The sequence below is a fragment of the Meriones unguiculatus genome, chromosome 5 (assembly GCF_030254825.1).
Source record: "Meriones unguiculatus strain TT.TT164.6M chromosome 5, Bangor_MerUng_6.1, whole genome shotgun sequence".
Classification (NCBI taxonomy): domain Eukaryota; kingdom Metazoa; phylum Chordata; class Mammalia; order Rodentia; family Muridae; genus Meriones; species Meriones unguiculatus.
The window spans coordinates 16,923,384-16,946,190 of record NC_083353.1 but is presented as its reverse complement, the minus strand read 5'-3'; the positions used below and the strand labels follow the sequence as shown (position 1 = coordinate 16,946,190).

Below are 22,807 nucleotides of genomic sequence, written 5' to 3'. Positions count from 1 at the left end.
CACAAACTAACAGAATGGTTGGGTAAACAGGATCCAACATTCTGTTGCATCCAAGAAACACACCTATGCAACAAAGATAAACACTACCTCAGAATAAAGGGCCGGAAAAATGTTTTTCAAGCAAATGGTTCCAGAAAACAAGCTGGAGTTGCCATCCTAATATCTTATAAAGTAGACTTTCAACCAAAGTTAATCAAAAAAGATAAGGAGAGCCACGATATTCTCATCAAAGAAAAAAATCCACCAAGAGGACATCACAAATTTGAATATCTATGCCCCAAATACCAAAAGACCTACATTTGTAAATGAAACATTATTAAAGCTTAAATCACACATTGATCATAATACCCTAATAGTGGGAGACTTCAACACTCCACTCTCACCAAGGGACAAATCAATTAGACAGAAAACAAATAGGGAAGTAAAAGCCCTTACAGAGTCCCTAAATCAAATGGACCTAATAGGCATCTACAGATCTTTTCACCCAAACTCAAAAGCATATAACTTCTTTTAAGCACTGCATTGAACCTTCTCCCAAATAGACCATATAATTGGTCACAAAGCAAGCCTCAACAGATATAAAAAGATTGAAATAATCCCTTGTATTCTATCTGACAACCATGCTGGACCTCAACAACAGAAACAACAAAAAACTGACACACATATGTAAACTGAACAACTTGCTACTCAATGACAGCTGGGTTAAGGAAGAAATAAAGAAAGAAATTAAAGACTTCCTAGAATTCAATGAAAATGAAGGCACAACATACCCAAATTTATGGGACACATTGAAAGCAGTGCTCAGAGGAAAATTTATAGCACTAAGTGCCTTAAAAAAGAAATTTATAACATCACATACAAGTAACTTAATGGCCAAACTGAAAACCCTAGAAAATAAAGAAGCAGATACACCCAAGAGGAGCAGATGGCTGGAAATAATTAAACTCAGGGCTGAAAGCAATCAATTAGAAACAAATAAAACTATTCAAAGAATCAATGGGGAAAAAAAGCTGGTTCTTTGAGAAAATCAACAAGATAGACAAACACTTAGCCAAACTAACTAAAAAGCAGAGAGACTCTATCCAAATCAGCAAAATCAGAAATGAAAAGGGGGACACAACTATAGACAGTGAGGAAATCCAAACAATCATTAGGTCATAGTACAAAAGCCTATACACCACAAAATTTGAAAATATATATGAAATGGAAATTTTTCTTGATAAATTCCATCTACCAACATTAAGTCAAGATCAGGTAGAAAGACTGAATAGCCCTATATCACCTGAGGAAATTGAAGCAGTCACTCACAGTCTCCCCTCCAAAGAAAGCCCTGGGACAAATGGTTTCAGCAAAGAATTCTACCAGACCTTCAAAGAAGTGCTAACACCAATTCTCCTCAAACTATTCCACAAAATAGAAACAGAAGGAACATTACCAAACTCATTCTATGAACTGACAGTCACCCTGATACCTAAACCACACAAAGACAAAACAAACAAAAAAGAGCACTTCATACCTATATCTCTCATGAACATTGACGCAAAAATACTCAATAAAATACTTGCAAACCAAATCGAAGAACACATCAAAGATATCATCCAATATGACCAAGTAGGCTTCATCCCAGGCATGCAAGGGTGGTTTAACATATAGAAATCCATCAACGTAATCCACCACATAAACAAACTGAAAGAGAAAAACCACATGATCATCTCCTTACATGCCAAAAAAACATTTGACAAAGTCCAACACCCATTCATGTTTAAAGTCTTGGAGAGATCAGGGATACAAGGCACATATCTAAACATAGTAAAGGCAATATACAGTAAGCCTATAGTCAACATCAAGCTGAACAGAGAGAAACTTAAATCAATTCCACTGAAATCAGGGATAAAACAAGGTTGCCCACTCTCTCCACATCTCTTCAACATAGTTCTTGAAGTCCTAGCCAGAACAACAAGACAATTAAAGGAGATCAATGGGATACAAATTAGAAAGGAAGAGGTCAAAGTGTCACTATTTTCAGGTGATATGATACTATACATGAGCTGAAAGGGTTAGGCTAACTTTGTAACCTATATGTCCTCTAAAGCCTATAGTTTTGAGTTTTAGGTCAAGGTTAAGCTAAAGCCTTTTTAGTACCTTTTTAGAGAGTGAAGAAATGTGACCCTATCTGTGAAGACAGATATAAAAAAAGGGCAAGCAAGCAATGACCTTCACTCAGCAAAAGAAGGACCAGACCCTTGTCCTTGAGATAGCTTTTCTTAGCAACAAACCTAGACTTCTTCTGAGTAGCTTTTGACCTCCAGCCAAGAGCCCGCAGCCCTAATCTTCAAGGATGAGCTAACCACCTCCACCTTCAATTGCAGCTGCATCCACACTTGCCAGGACTGGCCAAGCTTGAGCACCTAAGACTAACCAATTATCTTACTTTATAGCTTCCTCATCCAATCCTAAATTGCCAAAACTAGAACTTCAAATCTCCCACAATTTTTCTTTTAAAAAACCTAAAGGCCTTTGTCTCCCGGTGCCACTCTTTGCTGACCGGCAGGGGTGACCCCATTGTACAATGGTTAATAAACCTCTTGCTTTTGCAATGAGTCTTGGTCTGGGGGAGTTTCTGGGAAGGGCGCCATTGAACTCCTGAGCTGTAAGACCCCAGGTCTTACATTTTTGGTGCGTTTGGCCGGGAAAGGGTGTGCCCCTTCCCCAACCCTCATCAGACTGAACTCGGAAGTCGAGCTCGGAACAGGTTAGTCTGTTTATGTCTTACCAATCTGTTTCTTGTCAGAGATGGCTGCCATGAGGCAGCCTCTCAATTAGATTTCTGTGGTACCAATCTGTTTCAGTTTAGGCGCCTATCTGGACCTTTTTGGTCATCTGATCAGTCATTGTGATTGACAGATGTGTCAGAATATAGCTTGACTGGGAACTGAGGGAAGCCCCACTTTCTGTTTGGGAGGTTGGATCTGAGACGGTCCTCCTCCCTTCTGATTTTCATAGAGAACAACCGCCACCAGGCAGCCGTTCTATCAGAGCACTGTGGTACCACTCACAAGGGTGTCCTTGTTTGATTACTTATCCGGATTCTTTGTGTTTCTGTTGTTGTTGCCTCTCTGACTCTTTTGACAGGGAGATGGTCTAGCTCGAGAGCATCTGTAGAAGGGGTTTGAGTCCCCTGAGTGGTTCGAGGCCACTCGCCTGGAACGGTTTCATTAAGGCAGACAAACATGTCATTAATGCCAAGTCCATGGGACATCCTGTAGGACACTCAGCTTGCCGCTTTCTGTGAACAGGGAGGAGCAGAGAGATTCTGCTCCCCCAGCAATTTAAATCCTGTGTTTCTCATGTATGTATGTATTTCTGTGTCTGTTTCTTTGTAGACTTGGACTAATGAAAAATCAGACAGAGGATAGTTAAAATTAGAACTAGTTCTTGGCCCGGGAGTGCACATGGCTGCATGGCAGGACACCAAGCAGTGTGCTCTCCCTCCCGAGGGAACCAAGGAGAGAATGCTTTCGGGTGGCTGGGGAGACATGTGGAGCTGGGGCTGGAGCTTACGCAGGAGGTGCTCAGGAACTTGAACGTCTGTGGAATAACAATGCACACCCAGCAGGGCATGGGCTTGATATGGCCCTTTGTTGCGATGGACAGCCAAAGAGCACGGGGGAGGGGAGAGGCCCAGCCACGAAGCAGGTTCAGGACCTGCGGGGGAGGTAAGCTAGATTAAAGCTCACAAGGGAGCCAAGGGAGCAGGCAAGGCTCATGGGCTTGCTGGGTGGAAGTCCTTAGACATGGCTAGGTGGGGATTGGCACCGTAGCTGCTCCACGACAGGAGCTGCTCTGGCTGAGTGAGGAAAAACTCCTCCCCCTTGCCTTCATGCCAGCTCAGTAGGGAAGTGAGCAGCAGGAGCTCACCATGCCCTCTTGCTCCTCTATTTCCTCCTCCCACCTAGGGGGCTTGCAACTTACAGATCAAACAGTAATTTAGGAAAAAAACTGCACTTACTGTAATGTTTAGAATTACAGCTGAGACTGTCTGTTTAAATATATGGCCATTATACGATTGTTTTCAACTGGTCTTAAATGGTTAATATGATAAAAAAATAATTGGGTATGTTTTAAGGTTAAATTAAAATTCTTGTTTAAAACACGTATATGTGCCTATGTGTTTGTAGGGTCTATAAATGCATATGTTTAAATAACAACAATGTAAATTGCCACATGGTGTTGCTCAGGAAAAGAACAAAGGTTGCAAAATCTCTGAGTCAAAATGATTTTATTTCCTTTTAGGATAAGAAAAAAGTTTTATTCTAAGTTGATATTGGTTCTGAAGATTGGGTTGTTTTCACTGATAAATTTTGGTCTTAAAATCTGGTTTCGACTTTTAAAATTATGGTTATGCTTTATAAATTCACTCCTAAAGAAGATACTTCGCTTTGATATTGCAGGGACGAGTTTTAAAAATTGTTTAGATGTTTAAGAGGATAAAACATCTACAGTTTATCAGATTTTTTAAGCAATAACTCTTGGGCAGTCTAACAACGAACTTAAAACAGTTTCCCAACCCTTGGGGAAATTAAAAAAAATTAATGAGAGTTTTCCTGTTGTCTAAAAAGAAAGAGAGAGTGAGCAAGAGATATTAAAAAAAAACATAGCTTGTCTAAAGCAAAAATATCGGTTAAGCCAGAAAAAGAAAGCTAAAAACCTGAAGGTATATAGGATGTTGAAGAAGGTTAGTGGATGTATTATAAAAAGCCAGAGAGTTAATATGATAAAAAAAACTGTATTTAAATATGTTATAATTCATTTAAAAGGCTGGTTATTCTTCAATGAAAAATGTTTTTTTATGCTCTTTTAAGGAGAAAAAATTCTGGCTGATAGGTTTGGTATGGCTAAAATAATTCATACAATTTAAAAGGACCATGTATGGATATAACCTAGAACCTCTGCTCAGATGTAGCCCATGGTAGCTCAGTAACCAATTGGTTTCCTATAGTAAGGGGAACAGGGACTATTTCTAACAGGAACTCAATGGCAGGCTCTTTGACCTCCCCACCCCCCAAGGGAGGAGCTGTCCTGTTAGGCCACAGAGGAGGACTTTGCAGCCAGTCCTGAAGATACCTGATAAAACAGGGTCAGATGAAAGGGGAGGAGGTCCTCCCTTATCAGTGGATTTGGAAAGGGGCAGGGAAGAGATTAGAGAGGGAGGGTGGGATTGAGGAGAGAATGAGGGAGTGGGATACAGCTGGGATACAGAGTTAACAAAATGTAACTAATAAGAAAAATAAAAAAATAAAAAAAAATTAATGTAAAAAAATATGGTTACTTGTAAGAAGGCATTTCCACAGAGGATTAACAGAGGCAAAACCTTTGGCAGCACTATCCTGTGGGCATGGGATGAAGACTGAAGTAAAAGGAGAGCACCATCATTCATCTGCTTCCTGACTATGAACACAATGTGACAATCTACATCATGCTTTTGTCTACTTGAACAGACTACTTGAAGCACCTCTTTCCCAAGTTTCATTTATGTCAATGAGAGAAAAAAAGCTAGTAGAGATTTTGTTGTTGTTGTTGTTCTGTTTTGTTTAACCAGAAGTGGGGGTGTAACTATTATTAACCTGAATGCACATTGGCAAAGTGTTGAATTAATTTGCTGGAATAACGGTGGGAAGTTTGCAGTTGTAGGCTATAAGTGATCTAGAATGCCATAAGCAGAGCTTAATGGGCTATTCTGGTAGGAATTTGGAAGTTCATAATGGAAAAAAAAAAAGGAAAAAAAGAAAAGAAAAGAAAAGATCAAAGGCCAGTTTCTAGAGGTTTCAGAAGGAAACCAGGATTATACCAAGAATTGAAAAGGGACATTCATGTTACATGCTGACAACTACTCTGACTTTGTTCTATCTGTATTTTAGAACTTGGAGTAAGACTAAATAAAGACCCAACAGACTAGTTTCTTTAATGCATAAAATTCCAAGATATAGTGCGCTCATGCTGTGGCATTGTTACAAGTCTCTGTTCTTACCCATACCTACAGTGAAAAAGAGCAGCAAACGGAGTGGGAAAATAGGTAAAATATGCAGTTTTAGTAAGAAACGAGCATAAGCTGCCTAAAGTTGCTGACAAAGAAGTTAAAATGAAAGAAATTGTGATTGTGAAGAGATTAGAAAATTAACAAACTTCACATTTTGCAATAGAAAAAAAATGAGGTGCATTGATGGCAAAACCATTAAAAGTTTCCAACTTATAAAAAATGAAAATTCATATAAAAGGACAAAATTAAAATGGAAAATTCTGCTCAAGTGATTCTGTGCTAGAAAAAAAAAAATGGCAAGAGAAGTTTTGACCTCGAATCAGCCAACAATGTACACAGAGAGCTTAACAGCTGTGCTAGAAAGGAGTCAGACTATATTCCAAAATAGCAGAACATAGATGCCTCATCGACATGGTGTGAAATAAGTGAATGAGGGATTTGAAAAGCTGTACGCTGATGCCAGAGATACTGAGGCCAAGAAATATTTATCACAGTCAGTTTCTCCAGAAAGTATTCCCTGGAGGACCTTGTGGGAGAAGCTATGAAGGTGAAATCTAAGTTGAAGTTGGGCTCTAGAACTGAGAAACATCCACTGAGAAAAGTGTCAGGTATCACATGGAACATATACATGAGAAAGTTGTAATGTGCTGAGACAGCAAAAACAGAGGTGCTAGGAGACCCAGTACTGCAGGAACTCAGAAGATTTCTGCAAGAACACATCAGTGTGCCCAACATTAAATTATGTGAGTTGATTTCACTTTGTTGGATAGCAGTATTTCTTTGACTGTCCTTTCTAGACTATGCTTCAATTTGTCCTCTCTGAATTGGAAATGTTCATTCTATGGGTCTATATGCTGGAAGTATGTAACTTGTACTTTTTTAAAATGAACAATCACAGATAACAGAAGACCTGATTCTCAGAAGAAATTCTGAACTTTTATTTTGAACAGTTTTGAAACTCTTAGGTGTTTGGGGATCATTTAAAAACCAATTAAATGTAGGTTGCATCAAGAGATTAAAGTGAGTCTTTAGAGACCAGGAGTGGAATATTATCTTTTAAAAGCAATGTTTTTGGATGTCAGCTTGATAAGACAGGATAAGAAATGATTGACATTACTGGTAAATTTATTGGGTTTTAGAATAATGTATGAGAAATGCTTCTAGCCATCTCCTTGAGACCATTTCTAAAGAGTTTTAACTGTTCCTCGGTTGAGGGACATCTGGGTTGTGTTCACATTCTTGCTGTTACAAATAAAGTTGCTATGAACCTGGTTGAAAAAAAAAAGACTAGAGAAGGCAACCCAGTACAAGGGTCCTAAGAGCAGGCAAAAAAAAAGATATGGGGTACAGAGCTTAATAGAGAATTCTCTACAGAGGAATATCAAAATGGTGAGAAGCACTTAAAAAGTGTACACTGTCCTTAGTCATCAAGGAAATGCAAGTCAAAATGATGCTGAGTTTCCATCTTGCACCTAGCAGAAGGGCTAAGATCAAAAACACAAGTGAGAGCACATGCTGGTGAGGATGTAGAGAAATGGGAACACTCCTCCATTGCTTGTGGAGTTTAAACTTGAACAACTACTTTGGAAATCAATATGGCACTTTTTCAAAAAATGGCAATAGCTGTTCTTCAATATCCAATTATGCCACTCCTGGGCATATACCCAAATGATGCTCCACCATACAATAATAACATTTGCTCAACTGTGTTCAAAACAGCTTTATTTGTAATAGCCAAAAAATGGAAACATGGCAGATGTCCTCCAATTGAAGAATGGATAAAGAAACTGAGGCACATTTACACAAAGGAATACTACTCAGCTATGGAAGACAAGGAAATTCTGAAATTTAAAGGTAAATAGAGGGAATGTGAAATGATAATTCTGAGTTACATAACCCAGACCCAGAAAGACACATATGGTATATATTCACATCTAAAAGGATTTTATCATATTCTACAGGATATCCATACTACAATTCACAGACTCAAAGAAGTCTTTGAAGTAACAAGTAGGGTGGAAAGGGGATGCTCAAATCTTATTAAGAAGGAGAAATAGAGTAGGTAGCAGACATGGTTGGGGAGAGGGATCCAGGTGAAAAAGGGAACATAGAGAATAATGAGGTTTGGTATCAGACTTGCGGAGAGGAGGAACAGGAGCATAAGAATGCTTGCAGAGAGGAGAAAATTTGAGCGGAGGTATCTCTGACAAGCCAGGGACCTATGACAGGGTAGGCTCCTGGGAGGATAATAAGGTGACTCTTGCTAAGTTCCTAGTAACAGGGATCATGGAGACTGAAGAGGCCACATTCTAAATAGGCAAGACTTCTAGTTGTGAGTGAGAAACACCAACCCAGCACAAAAACTTCTAAAAATCTGACCCTGCATACAAGATGTGTAGGGACAAAAACAATGCAGAAATTGATGTAATGTCCAACCAATGACAGGCCCAAACTGAGACTTAACCTATGGGAGACAACCAGGCCCTGACACTATTAAAGAAACTCTGTTATACTTGCTGACAAAAGCCTAGTATGGCTATCCTCTGAGTTGCTCCACATAGCACCCACTGAAAAGAGATGCAGAGACCCACAAGTAAACATTGGGTGGAGTGCAGGGAGTCTTGTGGAAGAGTGCATTGAGAAAAGAAGGACCAAGAGGGGAAAGGAACTGAAGAAGCAATTAAACAGCAACAAATCAATTAATCCCATTAAAAATTGTGATACAGAGCTAAGCAGAAAATTTTCAATAGAGGGATATCAGATGGCAGAGAAACACTTAAAGAAATGCTCAACATCCTTAGCTGTCAGGGACATAGAAATCAAAATATCTTGAGATTTCACCTTACACCAATCAGAATAACTAAGATCAAAAACTCAAGTGATAACACATGCTGGAGAAGATGTGGAGAAAAGGAAACCTTCCTCCAATGCTGGTGGGAATGTAAACTTGTACAACCACTTTGAAAATCAATTTGGCACGTTTTCAGACAATTATGAACAGTGGTACCTCAAGATCCAGCTATACCACTCCTAGGCATATATCCAAAAGATGCTCAAGTATACAAGGACATTCTCTCAGTCATGTTCATAGCAGCTTTATTTGTAATAGCCAGAGGCTGGAAACAACCCAGATGTCCCTCAGTTGAGGAATGGATACAGAAATTGTGGCACATTTACACAATGGAATACTACTCAGCAACTAAAATAAGGAGATCATTAAATTTGCAGGCAAATGTAGGAACTAGAAAAGATCATCTTGAGTGAGGTATCCCAGAAGCAGAAAGGCACACGTGGTATATACTCAGTTATCACTTCTAAGTGGATATTAGACATATAACATATGATAATCATACAAAAATCTGTATAGCTAATGAAGCCAATCAAGAAGGAAGACCCTGGGTAAGATGATCTAGCCTCATTCAGAAAGGCAAATGGGATGGACATCAGAAGAGTTAGAAAACAGGGAACAGGACAGGAGCCTACCACAGAGGGCTTCTGAAAGACTCTACCCTGCAGGATATTAATGCAGAGGCAAAGACTCATAGCCAAACTTTGGTCAAGTGCAGGGAATCTTATGAAAGAAGGGGGAAGATAGAAAGACCTGGAAAGGACAGGAGTTCCAAAATAGAGAAAAATAAATCTAGCGAAAGGGTTCTTTTCTGAGACTGATATTCCAACCAAGAACCATTCATTGAGATAACATAGAACCCCTGCACAGATGTAGCCCATGATAGTTCAGTATCCAATGTAGACCCTAGTAAGGGGAACAGGGACTCTCTCTTACTTAAACTCAGGGGCCTGCTCTTTGCTCATCTTCCCTTGAGGGGGCACAGCCTTTCTGGGCCACAGAGGAAGAGAATGCAGCCAGTCCTGATAAGTCAGTAATAAACTGCCAGGTCTTCAGCCTGCACACTGCTGATTGAGAGAGTGAAATCTGTCCCAGATCCACTGCCTGTGAAGAAATCAGAGACCCCAGTGTGCCAAGTGGGTGCCCAGTAGATCAGCAGTTTAGCATATTGCCCTGGTTTCTGCTGGTACCAGGCTAAGGAGTTCTTTTGGTTTCTGATGCTTAAAAGACTCAGAATGGACTTTCAACTAATGGTGACCTTCTCTCCTGCTGACACAGCCAGGGAAGATGGAAACGGGGTCATTATGATGTCCCCATTGGTACCTTCAATAATGAGTAGATATTGAAAATCAATACACACATAAACACAGATTATGATATGACTATTGAAATTTGTTATGTAATCTCAGCACTCAGGATACAGAGGCAGGCAGTTGTCTGTGAGCTAGAAGCCAGCTTAGTGAACAAAGTGAGTCCAGGACAGCCAGGGGTCAGTTAGACAGAAACCCTGCATGAAAAATCAAAAAGAGGAAAGAGAGTGGGAAAGAAAAAGAAGGAGAAATTTAAGAAATTTGTTATATAAATGTCCTTATCATATTGTCAGGGAATTATTATGTAAGAAATCTACACCCTGGGACACACTGTAAATATCTTTCATACAAAGATGTGACCATGAAATGATAATAACACTTTTACTTTCTCAAGAGACACCCAGAACAGCGACAACCTGAGGACCTGGGTCAGTGACTCCATCTTGCTCTTCCTGATTGTCTGATGTTGCTCAGTTCACAGGGGAAAATGCTGGTTTCTAAATTCTGAGCAGCTGTACTGTGCTGGAGAAGCCCATGCAAAGCAGTTAGCAAATACAAAAGCACATCTCTAGGCAGTGTGGGAGTGTCTGTGTAACAATGGGTGGAGACAATCAAGGGCTAAAAATACTATCACAGAGAGCATGAGCATCACAGAATGTGAGCAGTTAGCAGCAATCAAGCAAAAATGTACTAGGTGCTCAAAAAGCAGTTTTGGGTAAAAGTCCAAGATAGCAGTTAACCTTTTCAGAAACTTTAGGGGAGTTATCTCACACTGACAATCCTAGGGAAATGATGTGTTCTTGAAATCACAACAATAGCAGAAGAAGCACAGACTAGGAAAACATGCAATAAAAGAAAGTAAGGGTGGAGGTGAGGAAAGAGGAAATGCAAAACACAGGAAATTGTGGCTAAATTTGTTCATTGTCTTCCACCTGCAAAGCCACTCATACTGAGCACAAGGAACAGTGGCTCAGACAAGTGGGCTTCTGTTTCCAGGCTACACATGGAGTTCAGACAAAAAGAGAAGCCAAGTTGTGTTTTCATTTTCTTTGAATTTAAGAAGTCTCTAATTCCTTTTTTTTTTCTTCCTTGACAAGGAAGACCCTAGGGAAGATTCTCAATCCTCATTTAGGCAATAAGCTTCAGAAGCAGGAGAAGACAGGGAACAGGACAGGAGCCTATTACAGAGGGCCGCTGAAAGACTGTGCTGATCAAAGTACTGATTCAGAGGCTGCGATTCATAAGCAAACTTTGGGCAGAGGGTAGGGAATCTTATTAAAGAAGGGGGAGATAGAAAGACCCAGAGGAGACAGGCACTTCACAAGGAGACCAATAGAGACTGAGCTCTGCGGATGCTAAAGAGAATGGTACCCCAACCAAGGACAATGCATGCAGAGGAGCTAAAAGGCTGGCTCAGATGTTGTTCATAGACTCAGTCTCCAAGTGTGGTTCCTAGTAAGAGGAGCAAGGACTTTCTCTGCATAAACTCAGTGGCAGATTCTCTGATTACCACCCACTGAGTCATGGCACCTTGCCAGTGCACACCGGAAGAAAATGCAACCAGTGCTGAAGGGACTTGGTAAGCTATGGTCAGATAGAAAGGAAAGAGAACTCCCCTATTAGTGGATTAGGGGAGGGATATGGGAGAAAGAGGAAGGGAGGGTAGGACTGGGAGGGAAAATGGGAGGAGGCCACATCCAGGATACAAAGTGAATAAATTGTAATAAATGATAAGAATAAAAAAAGAGAAGGGAAAAATTCGTTCTGTGGAAATTCTAAGAGACTTTAATTTAATCCCATGACCAGAGAAATTTTAATCTCACAGAAAAGGTACATGCAGCAGAAACTAACAAGTATTTCCCCCACAACTTTGTGGAATTGAAAGAGAGCTCTAAACTGAGAGAATGGAAGGGGAATGAATCAAACCAGACTCCCTCATGAAATCATCCCTGTAGACCAAACCTGGCTAGAATGTTTAATTCCAGAAATTCATCTTCTAGGGTAATTTAGAAATTAGCACTTTTTAAACTGGTTTGTGATGTTTTTGCCTGCATAGTAAGTAGATTACAAACAAACAAACCATCTATCCAGAAGGGGTACACAGCCTTCTTTAAAATCAAACAAGAATATTTTAATCTTGATAAAAAATTTATTGTTGTAACTCACCATTGATTCATTATATATCCAGGTTGAATGTCTCTCCCTAAACTCCCACCTTTCTTCCCTCTGCCCCTCATCCCCTTCCCCTAGTCCACTTAATGGGGCAGTTTTCTCTTATTGCCTTCTGCTCATAGCTTGTAAAGTCTCATCAGGACCACTTGGACCCTCTTCCTCTGTGGCCTGGCAAGGCTGCATCAATAGAGGCAATGATCAGAGAGCAGTCAACTAAGATCACAATAGAAGCAGCCCCTGCTCCCCTCACTCAGAGGTCCACATGGACTTGTATGAAAGAATCTTCAAGTATCTGAAGAAACAAATAGAAGAAGATATCCGAAAATGAAAAGATCTCCCATGCTCACAGCTCAGAAAGATTAACATAGTAAAAATGGCCATCTTAACAAAAGCAATCTACAGATTCAAGGCAATTCTGTTCAATGCATTTTCCATCAAATTACCAACACAATTCTTCACAGACCTTGAAAGAAAAATTCTCAGCTTGGCCCTTAGTAGCACCATGGGTCCATACATCACCATAGCCTCAGGGGACAATGCAGGCCACTCACATCTGCCTGGTCCTCACTACCATCATGTATCCAATTCTTCATCTCTCCACAGTGCAGGTGACGCTATCTTTCTCAACTTTCCATTACATAATTGTTTATCATACTGGTACCTGTGCCTGCACTGCCTAAGTAACATAATTTTGATAATCTGGACAGCAAGGGATCAATGGCCACAGGGGCTGTTCCCAAAACTGTAACCTCTCACATGACACCCACAGAAGCAGTCCCCACAGCAGGAAAGCAGCTGACCCCATCTCTGAGAGCTGGAAAGGAGGCTGCTTCTTTGGGCATTGAAAAGCTGTCTGTAAAGATGCTTTGAACAATTTATACTGTGACTAATGTCTTGATTACATGCAAATAAGCTCAGAACAGCTTAACTTACTGCTCAAAGGACACCTGCACTTGTGTCACCCTATGTCAGTTAGGATTAGCAAAGAAATCCCCAGAGTATTTTCAATGTATCACAATGATTTCCTGGCTGGCATTACGGAATCATCATGTTGAATTATTATGAGCTATCATGTTGCAGCACTGCTGTACAGTATATGGGATGTAGGAGCGCTTTCATCCCTCAGAATTAAACTATTAAAAAATTCTTTGTGCTTCTGAGTTATCTCATACATCCATTTGCCTGCAAATTCCATAGTGTCCTTGTTTTAACTGTGGAGTAGTATTTAATTGTGTAAATGTGCCACAATTTCTGTATCCGTTCCCAAGTTGAGGGACATCTAGGGCGTTGCCAGATTCGGGCTACTACAAATAAACCTGCAATAAACATAGTTGAGCAAATGTCCTTGTTGAATGGTAGAGCATCTTTTGTGTTTATGCTAAGGTATAGCTGGACCTTGAAGGAGCACTATTCCGCATATTCGGAGAAAGCTCCAGGTTGATTTCCAAAGTGGATGTATATAACTGTGCATCCCACCAGCAATGGAGAAGGGTTCCCCTTTCTCCACATTCTATCTATCATGTGTTGTGACTTGAGTATTTGATCTTAGCCATTTTGGTGGGCATGAGTTGGAATCTCTGGGTCTTTTAGATTTGCATTTCCCTGATGACTGAGGATGTTGAGAATTTCTTTGTTTTTCCAATATTCCATATTCCTCTGCTGAGAATTCTCTGTTTACCTCTGTACCTCACTAGTAATTGGATTATTTGGTAATTGGTGTCTAATTTCTTAAGTCCTTCTTATGTTCTGGATTTTAGCCTACAATGTGATGTTGGGTTGGTGAAGAACTTTTCCCGGTCTGTAGACTGTCGTTTTGTTGTGTTGGCTTTGTCTGCCTTCTGCTCAGTGTGGTTCTCAAATAAGAACTGGGGCTGCCTCTGTCATGAACTTGGTTGCATGTTCTTTGATCACTTTCCCCTCGAGTTGCAGCCTTCTCAAAACAGATGAGACTTGATATGCTTCAACAGACTAAGTTAATCTCTGTCATTTTAAGTGATACAAAAACTGTTTAAATTTTACTTTCTACTCAGATTTATCCTCCTTGGATCTCTGCTGTCCTTGATGGCTAATTGTAGCTCTAACAGCAGCAAACATTCATCTCCTCGGCCAATCCACTTCATATGTACAGTTTACCTTACTGGAAGTTTTCACACTAAGATGTGAGTTTCTAAATGTTATGAGACAAAGGCAAGTAAGTTATATATTTCAAGAAAAATCAAAGGATACAAGTTATGGAGGTCTACGTTGTATAGTCAGAGGCTATGACAGTTCAGAAAAATTGTGTTAGGGTCTGATGATTGAAAACTTGAGAAAGTGATTTATACATCTGGGAGAGTAATTTAAAGTATATAAAGAGTTGTTTCTGATTTCTTTTCCTCTCTCTATGCTACTGCTGGGGTTCCACTCACCTCTCTCTCTCACCCATAGTCAGAATACACAACCAACCTCCAGGCCCCTCCAGCTTTCTCCCTTATAAAGTTCCTTTCAAGGTTTATATCTCCTCATTTCCTAATGTCCTATTCTTTTTCTAGGAAATCATGTCTTCTCCAGATTTGACATAAATTTTTCCTTTCTGTCCTGATAACAGCACCCAGGGTACTCCTGAGTCCCTCCTCTTCCTCAGACTCTAATTGTACACTGCCTGTCTACCAGTCCCCAAATTTCTCTTATCCTCACCCCACTTTTTTAGTCAATCCCACTGTATGGGATGCCACTCTTTTTCCCTCACTGTGCATCATAAACCTCTCTCTATTATACTCACAGACCCTTCTGCAATACATCTCCAAACTTGATACTCCCTAGTCTTAATCAGCCTGGCCTATGCCTCACACTCATCATTTCTACCTCCTCACCCCACATGCTCTCATATTAACAGAAAAACAAACAAACAAACAAACAAACAAACAAAAAACCCTAACAGAATCTTATACCTAGCACAAGATCCTTCTTCATTAACTGCTGTCTCTTTACATCCTTTGGCTTTCCTCTATCATCACTGAGCACACCACTCACTTTTCAGTCCTAAATCTTAAAGACACTGTCTTCTCAATACTCCTGGATGTCCACAGCCAAGGCATTTTTGTCTTCACATAGATGGATCCTGACACTCAATAATCCTAACAACTGCCCTTGCTTGTCTTTCCCCGGGGATTCAGAGACATTCCCCATCCTTTTGGCTCAGCATTACTATGGACTTGGTCTGCTTTCTCTCTCATTCTTGATGCTTCTGTGAAGTTTTCAAATTGATATATTGATGCTTCAGGTTTCGTTTTCAGCCTTTTTTCCCTCTAAAATCAATCCCTCTAGCACATTTCTCAATCTGAACTTTTGTTATAAAACTTTTGTTATAAAACCTCTGAAATATGGGACTCATAAAGATATGTGGCTGGTAAGGCTGTCTTCTAGGGTTCTACAGTAGAAGTTTGCATTTCTTCTATTTAAGTCAAAACATCTCTCCTCTGTCTTTTGGCAGATGTTTCCTCTCTGCTCCTGGGGCTCTGCTTGAATAGCCTCATTCTTCTTCTGGGGTTTCTTCACAGTTTTCAAAAAGTGTTGTATCTCTCCTTTTTTGCTTCTTTTTCTTTGTCAAGTCTTGCCCATTTACTTTAGTCTGCTCTACCCAGAATTCTATAGACTACTTATCCTCATCTTCCTTGTCACACTTCTTGTGTTCCAATAGCAGTTTTTTCTTTAAAAACATCTACATCAGCTTCCAGATTTCTTACAGTAATCTGAAGGCCTCCTTTATGTCCTCCAAATTCAACAGAAAGAAGTGAATGATAATCCTGAGTTCTTTTTGTATTTTCATTTAAAGGATTTTCATACCAAAAGACCAAAGAGACACTGAACCCATAATTTGCACTGGGCTCTGCAACCTTTTTCATCATGTTTTCAGGCACACCCTCTATCACACAGAAGGGGAAGTGTGCTGGGCCAGGACTGTGTGTGCTGCAGGCAGTTAGTGACATGGTCAAGGAGGTTTCTGTTGGAGGCTGAAGCACTGTGGGAGGATCACTAATACCCTGCTGACAGTAATAAATTGCCAGGTCTTCATCCTGCACACTGCTAATGCTGAGAGTGTAATCTGTCCCAGATCCACTGCCTGTGAAGCGATCAGGGACCCCAGTGTACCGAGTGGATGCATGGTAGATCAGCAGCTTAGGGGATTGGCCTGGTTTCTGCTGGTACCAGGCCAATAAGTTCTTTTTGCTACTGCTGTGATAAAGGCTCTGACTGGACCTGCAGCTGATGGAGACCTTTTCTCCTGCTGACACAGCCAGGGAGGATGGAGACTGAGTCATCACGATGTCTGCACAGGCACCTGTAATCAGGAACACACAATGAATATACTTATAGACACAAATACATATTGTAAAAACAGTTACAATTTGTCACTTAATATATTTGTACTATCATGTTGTCAGAACATTATTATTGAAATATGAAATACTGAACCTGGCAGACTCTAAGTTTCTTATTTACAATAAAGTGACTGTGTAAAGATTATAATAATTTGAGTTTCTCACCAGACACCCAAAGCAGCAGGGATATGAGGACCTGGGTCTGTGACTTCATCTTGCTCCTCCTGCTGTCTGATGCAGTTCAGTTCTCACTGCAGAGGCTGGTTTATAAATTCTTAGCAGCTGGGCTGGGATGTAGGGGCCCATGCAAATCAGTCAGTAAATACAAAAGCAAATGCCTGTGCAGTGTCTGTGAGTGTAGCTTGTGTCAATCAACAGTCAAAAATACTATTACAGGGAGCATGAGTAATTACTTAAAATGATTGCCTTACAGTTCTCAAACTGAAAAGTAGCAGCTGCTCTCAGAGTAGACCTGGGTTAAAATCCGAGACATATTTAAATCAATTGAGTTCTGTAGAAATGTTAGTAGAGCTATCTCAGACTGACAGTCCGAGAGAAATAATAGGACATGTTCAAACACATCACAACAACAACAATGAAAGAAATAGAGTAAGAAAGCATGCAATAAAAGAAAAGGAAGATGGAAGAAAAGATGAAAGAAAAAAAGGAATTGAGACTGTGTTCAATATTACTCATCTCCAATGCCACTCTTAATGAAAACAAAGAACAGGGCTTCAGACATTTGGGCTGTAGGAAGTTAGTGTTGAGGGAGTGAACTGAAGAAAAGACAGCTAGAATTGGTGCATTTGAAGGATGATATGGTAGGGAAAACTAGAGCAATGGAAACTTTCTATACTATATGATGACAATCTGGCACAGATACATATTCTTTGGAAGTGGCATAAGTCATGACACCAGTACTGTTGCTTGACACAGTCCCAGCAAAGCTGAGCAAATTGGTACAATCACTGCCTTTATATCGCTAATTCTGGGTTTTGTTTCTGCATGTTGTATTCTTAGGGGCTTTCAGCATTGTGGTACATTCTATGTCTTTTCCTGAGGAAAAAAAAATGATGCCTGAGTCTTTTTAGAAAAATCCTAAAATTAACCTTTTGTGACCATTATTTGGAACTCTTCTTAATGTCTTGGAGACCATTAAACATGGATAAGCATATAGCTTTGTGAGGCCATTGTTCCAGGAATCTTCTTAGGATATCAGCTCTGAGGAAACTAAAACAGTATATTTGGCATTAGGTAAAAAGACAATTTACAAACCCTGACAGGTCACAGGAAAATAGCTTAGACATTTAAGACATCTCTTTAATATAGGCTTAGAGGTTTCTAAAAATGAGGTTTAATGACAGAGATCCACAGGTTATACATCTGAAGAAATGAAACTCGGTAATAAGACAGCTTGACTAAAATAAGCTTTTTGTATAGATTATGATACACATAGTAAAAAGGGTTAGTGGCTATTCATAAAAGACCAGTTCAGCTTTTTTTCTATTTTCTGCAGTGTTCATGGAATAGAAACATTGGAAGCCTAAAATCAGGCTGTCATATATTAAACATGTTCACTTTGGAGAAGACATTCTTTAGATTCTATAAATTAGAGTTACACAATCAATAAATGGGACCAAATGAAACTGAAAAGCTTCTGTAAAGCAAAAGACACTGTCCTCAGTACAAAAGGACAGCCTACAGACTGGGAAAGGATCTTCACCAACCCTATATCTGAAAGAAGGCTGATATCCAGCATATCTAAAGAACTAAAGAAGTTATAAAGCAGTAAATCAAGTAATCCAATTAAAAAATGGGGTACAGAGCTAAACAGAGAATTCTCTGTATTGGAATATCAAATGGTGGAGAAACACTTAAAGAAATGCTCAACATCCTTAGCCATCAGGGAGATGCAAATCAAAACGACCCTGAGATTTCACCTTATACCCATCAGAATGGCTAAGATGAATAACTCTTGTGACAACACATGCTGAAGAGGTTGTGGAGAAAGGGGAACCCTCCTCCATTGCTGGTGGGAATGTAAACTGCTATAACCACTCTGGAAGTTAATCTGGTGCTTTCTCAATTAGGAATAGTGCTTCCTCAAGACCCAGCTATATCATTCCTAGGCATAGACCCAAAATTTGCTCAAGTACACAACAAGGACATTTGCTCATCCATGTTTGTAGAAGCTGTATTTGTAATAGCCTGAACTTGGAAACAATCCAGATGTCCCTCAACGGAGAAATGGATACAGAAATTGTGGTATTTTTACACAATGGAATACTACTCAGCAATCAAAATGTGGAAATTATGAAATTTGCAGGCAAATGGGGGGAATCTAGAAAAGATCATTCTGAGTGAAGTATCCCAGAAGGAGAAAGACACACATGGTATACACTTACTCATATAGTCCTATAAGATATGATAAACATAATGTAATCTATACACATAAAGAAGATAAACAAGAAAGAGGACCTGGGGTAAGATGATCAATCCTCACTTAGAAAGACAAATGGGAGGTACATTGGACATAGGAGAAAACAAGTAACAGGACAGGAGCCTACTGCAGAGGGTCCCGGAGAGACTCTACCTAGCATTGTATGAAAGCAGATACTAAGACTCAAAACCAAACCTTCAGCAGAGTACAGGGAATCATATGAAAGAAGGGGGAGTTTGTATGATGTGGAAAGGATAGGAGCTCCACAAGGACCAAATATATCTGGGCACGGGGTCTTTTCTGAGACTGACACTCCTCCAAGGACCATGTATGGATATAACTTAGAACCTCTGCTCGGATGAAGCCAGTGGTAGCACAGTAACCAACTGGTTTCCTATAGGAAGGGGAACAGGGACTATTTCTGATAGGAATTCAATGGCAGGCTCTTTGACCTCCCCACCCCACAAGGGAGGAGCAGTACTGTTATGCCACAGAGAAGGACTTTGCAGCCAGTTCTGAAGATTCCTGATAAAACAGGATCAGATGAAAGAGGAGGAGGTCTTCCCCTATCAGTGGACTTGGAAAGGGGCAGGGAGGAAATGAAGGAGAGAGGAAGGGTTTGAGAGGGAATGAGACAAAGCTGGGATACAGAGTTAATAAAATTTAACTAATAATAAAAAAATAAAATGAAATAAAAAATGTTTTAACTGCCAAAATAAATAAATAAATAAATAACAAAAACAACAAAAATTAGTTACAGGGGTAATAAAACAATAAAAGCTTTTCTGTTTGTATTTACTACTTGTAACGGACATTGTAACTTTAGACATGTAATGAAAAATCAAACACATAATCTATATCACTTGGGTAATCATTAGTGATTTTCTGTGAAACTTGAATAAATAAAAGAGCACCTGGTTGCTAGAAGTCAGATCCACCTAAGTGGCATAACTATTAGTCAATCAGCTGCAAGATTCCCCTGACCATCATCCTGGATGACTCCCTTCCTCACTGACTCCTCATCTCCTTTGTGGACTGCCCTGTCAGCATCAGCAAATACCCTCCACATCTTCTCTCTACCCTGGACAAAGCCCATAGAGAATGTTAACAGTATCACCAAATAATAAGAGTAAATAATAAGATAAAACTCAAAGAGAATGATAAAACACAAAATAATAAGAATGATTAAACACAAAATCTTGTCACCAAACGAAGATTTCAGTGTCTTGACTGAATTATATACATTTGACTTTGTGGCTCAAACAGTCCCAAAGAAATACCCAAACCATCCAGGCTAGTGTAGTGCTCTCTGTAAACTGAAAACAAGACCCCATTGCTTAGGACAACACCCATAAAATTTATTGAACATGAAGAAGTTAATCTAGCGCCTTTACTCTGGTTCTTAGACTCCCCAGAAAACAACTCAGTTATGGATTCCATAATAAAAACTACACAACTGTTTTTCAGTCCTATAGGGTTGGTACCACTGTTATCTTATCATATTTTTCAGGGAACACAGTTTGTAAATCAAAGGCTTGGTGGTAGGGTTGGTGGATTCTTTCCTCTACTGGCAGCCTGCAAAGCACATTTCCAGGTCATAAACCTTGTAACATGGGTGCGAGGGCTCCAGGTAGGCGCCAGCTCAAATTCTCCATGATCAATGATTTGTTCTTGTGTTTTCCTCTGTAATGAAACACCAATGTTAGTTTGCAGAAAGAAAGCTTATGTCTTAGCAACAGCCTATGTTAGGGTGGTATTGGGGATTGCCCTGGGACCCCATTGGCCAAAGCTGAACTGAATGCAATCTAGTCCTGCCACTGGAGGTCTCACCTGCTACAGTGATGGACAATTGAAGCTCCATAACCTTGAGCAGGAGGAGTCCTCATCAGTGTCACCTTTGTAGATGCCAGGAAGTTTCCACTACACTGTGTTTCTATCCTACCACAACATAACCCAATACCGTCTGTGCCTTTCCACACTCCCCCTTCACCCATTCCCCTCACACTTTATTCTACTGCTTCCATCCTCACCTGTCCCATCTCTGCTCTGACATGAACTGATTGGCCTGCTCTTTAATTACCTCCCCCTTAAGGGGAAGCAGCATTACCAGGCCACAGAAGAGGACAAGGCAGCCACTTTGGATGAGACCTAATTGACTAGGATCAGAAGGAAGGAAAAGAAGACCTCCCCTATCAGTGGACTTGGGGAGGGGCATGCATGCAGAGGGTGGAGAAAGGGAGGGATTGGAAAGGGAGGAGGGAGGGAACCACAGGGGGAGATACAAAGTGAATAAAGTGTAATTAATAAAGAAAAAATAAAAAAGAAGAAGAAAAAAAATCTGCTCTAGTTACCTCTGCCAGGGAAATCCATGCATCCACTCTCATCCCATCATCTTTACTTACATTCTTTGGATCTACACACTTCAGCTTACTTATCACTTGCTTTGAGGCCGATAACTAGCTACACACGAATACATACCATATTTAACTTTCTGGGTCTTGGTTACCTCATTCTGGATGATTATATTTCCAAACCCACCCCCCTTGGCCGGCAAATTTCATGATGTCATTTTTCTTGAATATCCAAATACTATTTCATTTTGTAAATGTACAATGTTTTTTTTTTTTTTTGTTTGTTTGTTTTTTTAAATCCAATCTTCAGTTGTTTCCATTTCCTGGCTATGATGAATGAAAGCAAAATGAACATGGTAGAGTGATTTACCTTGTGCTAGGTTGGAGTGTCCTTCGAGTATATGCCCAAGAATTGTATAGTTTAGTATTAAGGTAGATAGTATATGAGTTTTTTTAGGACTGTCTTATTGATTTCCAAGTGGTTTTACAGTTTGCTGTCCCACCATCAGTGGAGGAGCATTCTGCTGGCTCCACATCTTTGTTAGCATAATGTAATTTGTGGTATTTATCATAGCCATATGATAGGGTTAAGATGGAATCACAAAGTAGTTTTTATTTGCATTTTTCTGATTACTAAGGTTGTGGAACATTTCCTTGTTTCTTAGTCATTTCAGGTTCCTCTATTGAGAAACTCTGTATAGATTTCTGCCCCAATTTTTTTTTTGATCACTTGGTTTTGATATCTGGCTTCTTGAATACTTTATATATCTCATATATTAGCACTCTATTGAATGTGGAGTTGTTGAGAATCTTTTCACATCTGTAAGCTGCAACCTTGTTCAATTGATGGTGTTCTTTGTCTTATAGCAGTTTACATGGATGTTGGCTACAGGCTTTTTGAAAACTGCCTTTACTATGTTTAGGTATGTTCTCTGTATACATAATCATTTGAGAATTTTGATTTTGAAGGGGTTTTGGATTTTTTTCAAATGATTTTTCAACATTGGAGAGGAAATTAATCTTTTATTTTAGTTTATTTTTATGGTGGATTTGTTGATTGATTTTATGTTGATCAGTTTATTTATATGGGGGACTATTTTGATTGATTCCCTGTTGAGCATTTCCTGCATCTCTGAGATGAAGCTTGCTTGATTGTGGTGGATGATCTCCTTGGTGTGTTCTTGGATCAGGTTGCAACCTGAATTTTCCTGAGTATTTTGCATCTGTATTCATAAGGAAAATTTGTCTGTAATTCTCCTTTCTTGAGTCCTTATGTGGTTTGGATATG

The 22,807-nt window shown here is 39.8% G+C and overlaps 1 gene segment (V, D, J or C); it reads right to left on the bottom strand.

Moving 5' to 3' along the window:
- Positions 1-16,023: 16,023 nt before the first annotated feature.
- Positions 16,024-16,956, bottom strand: LOC110540292 (immunoglobulin kappa variable 4-1-like). The segment is given in 2 exon segments: positions 16,024-16,688; positions 16,894-16,956. Coding segments are annotated over 2 exon segments (714 nt in total).
- Between the last annotated feature and the right edge of the window lie 5,851 nt (positions 16,957-22,807).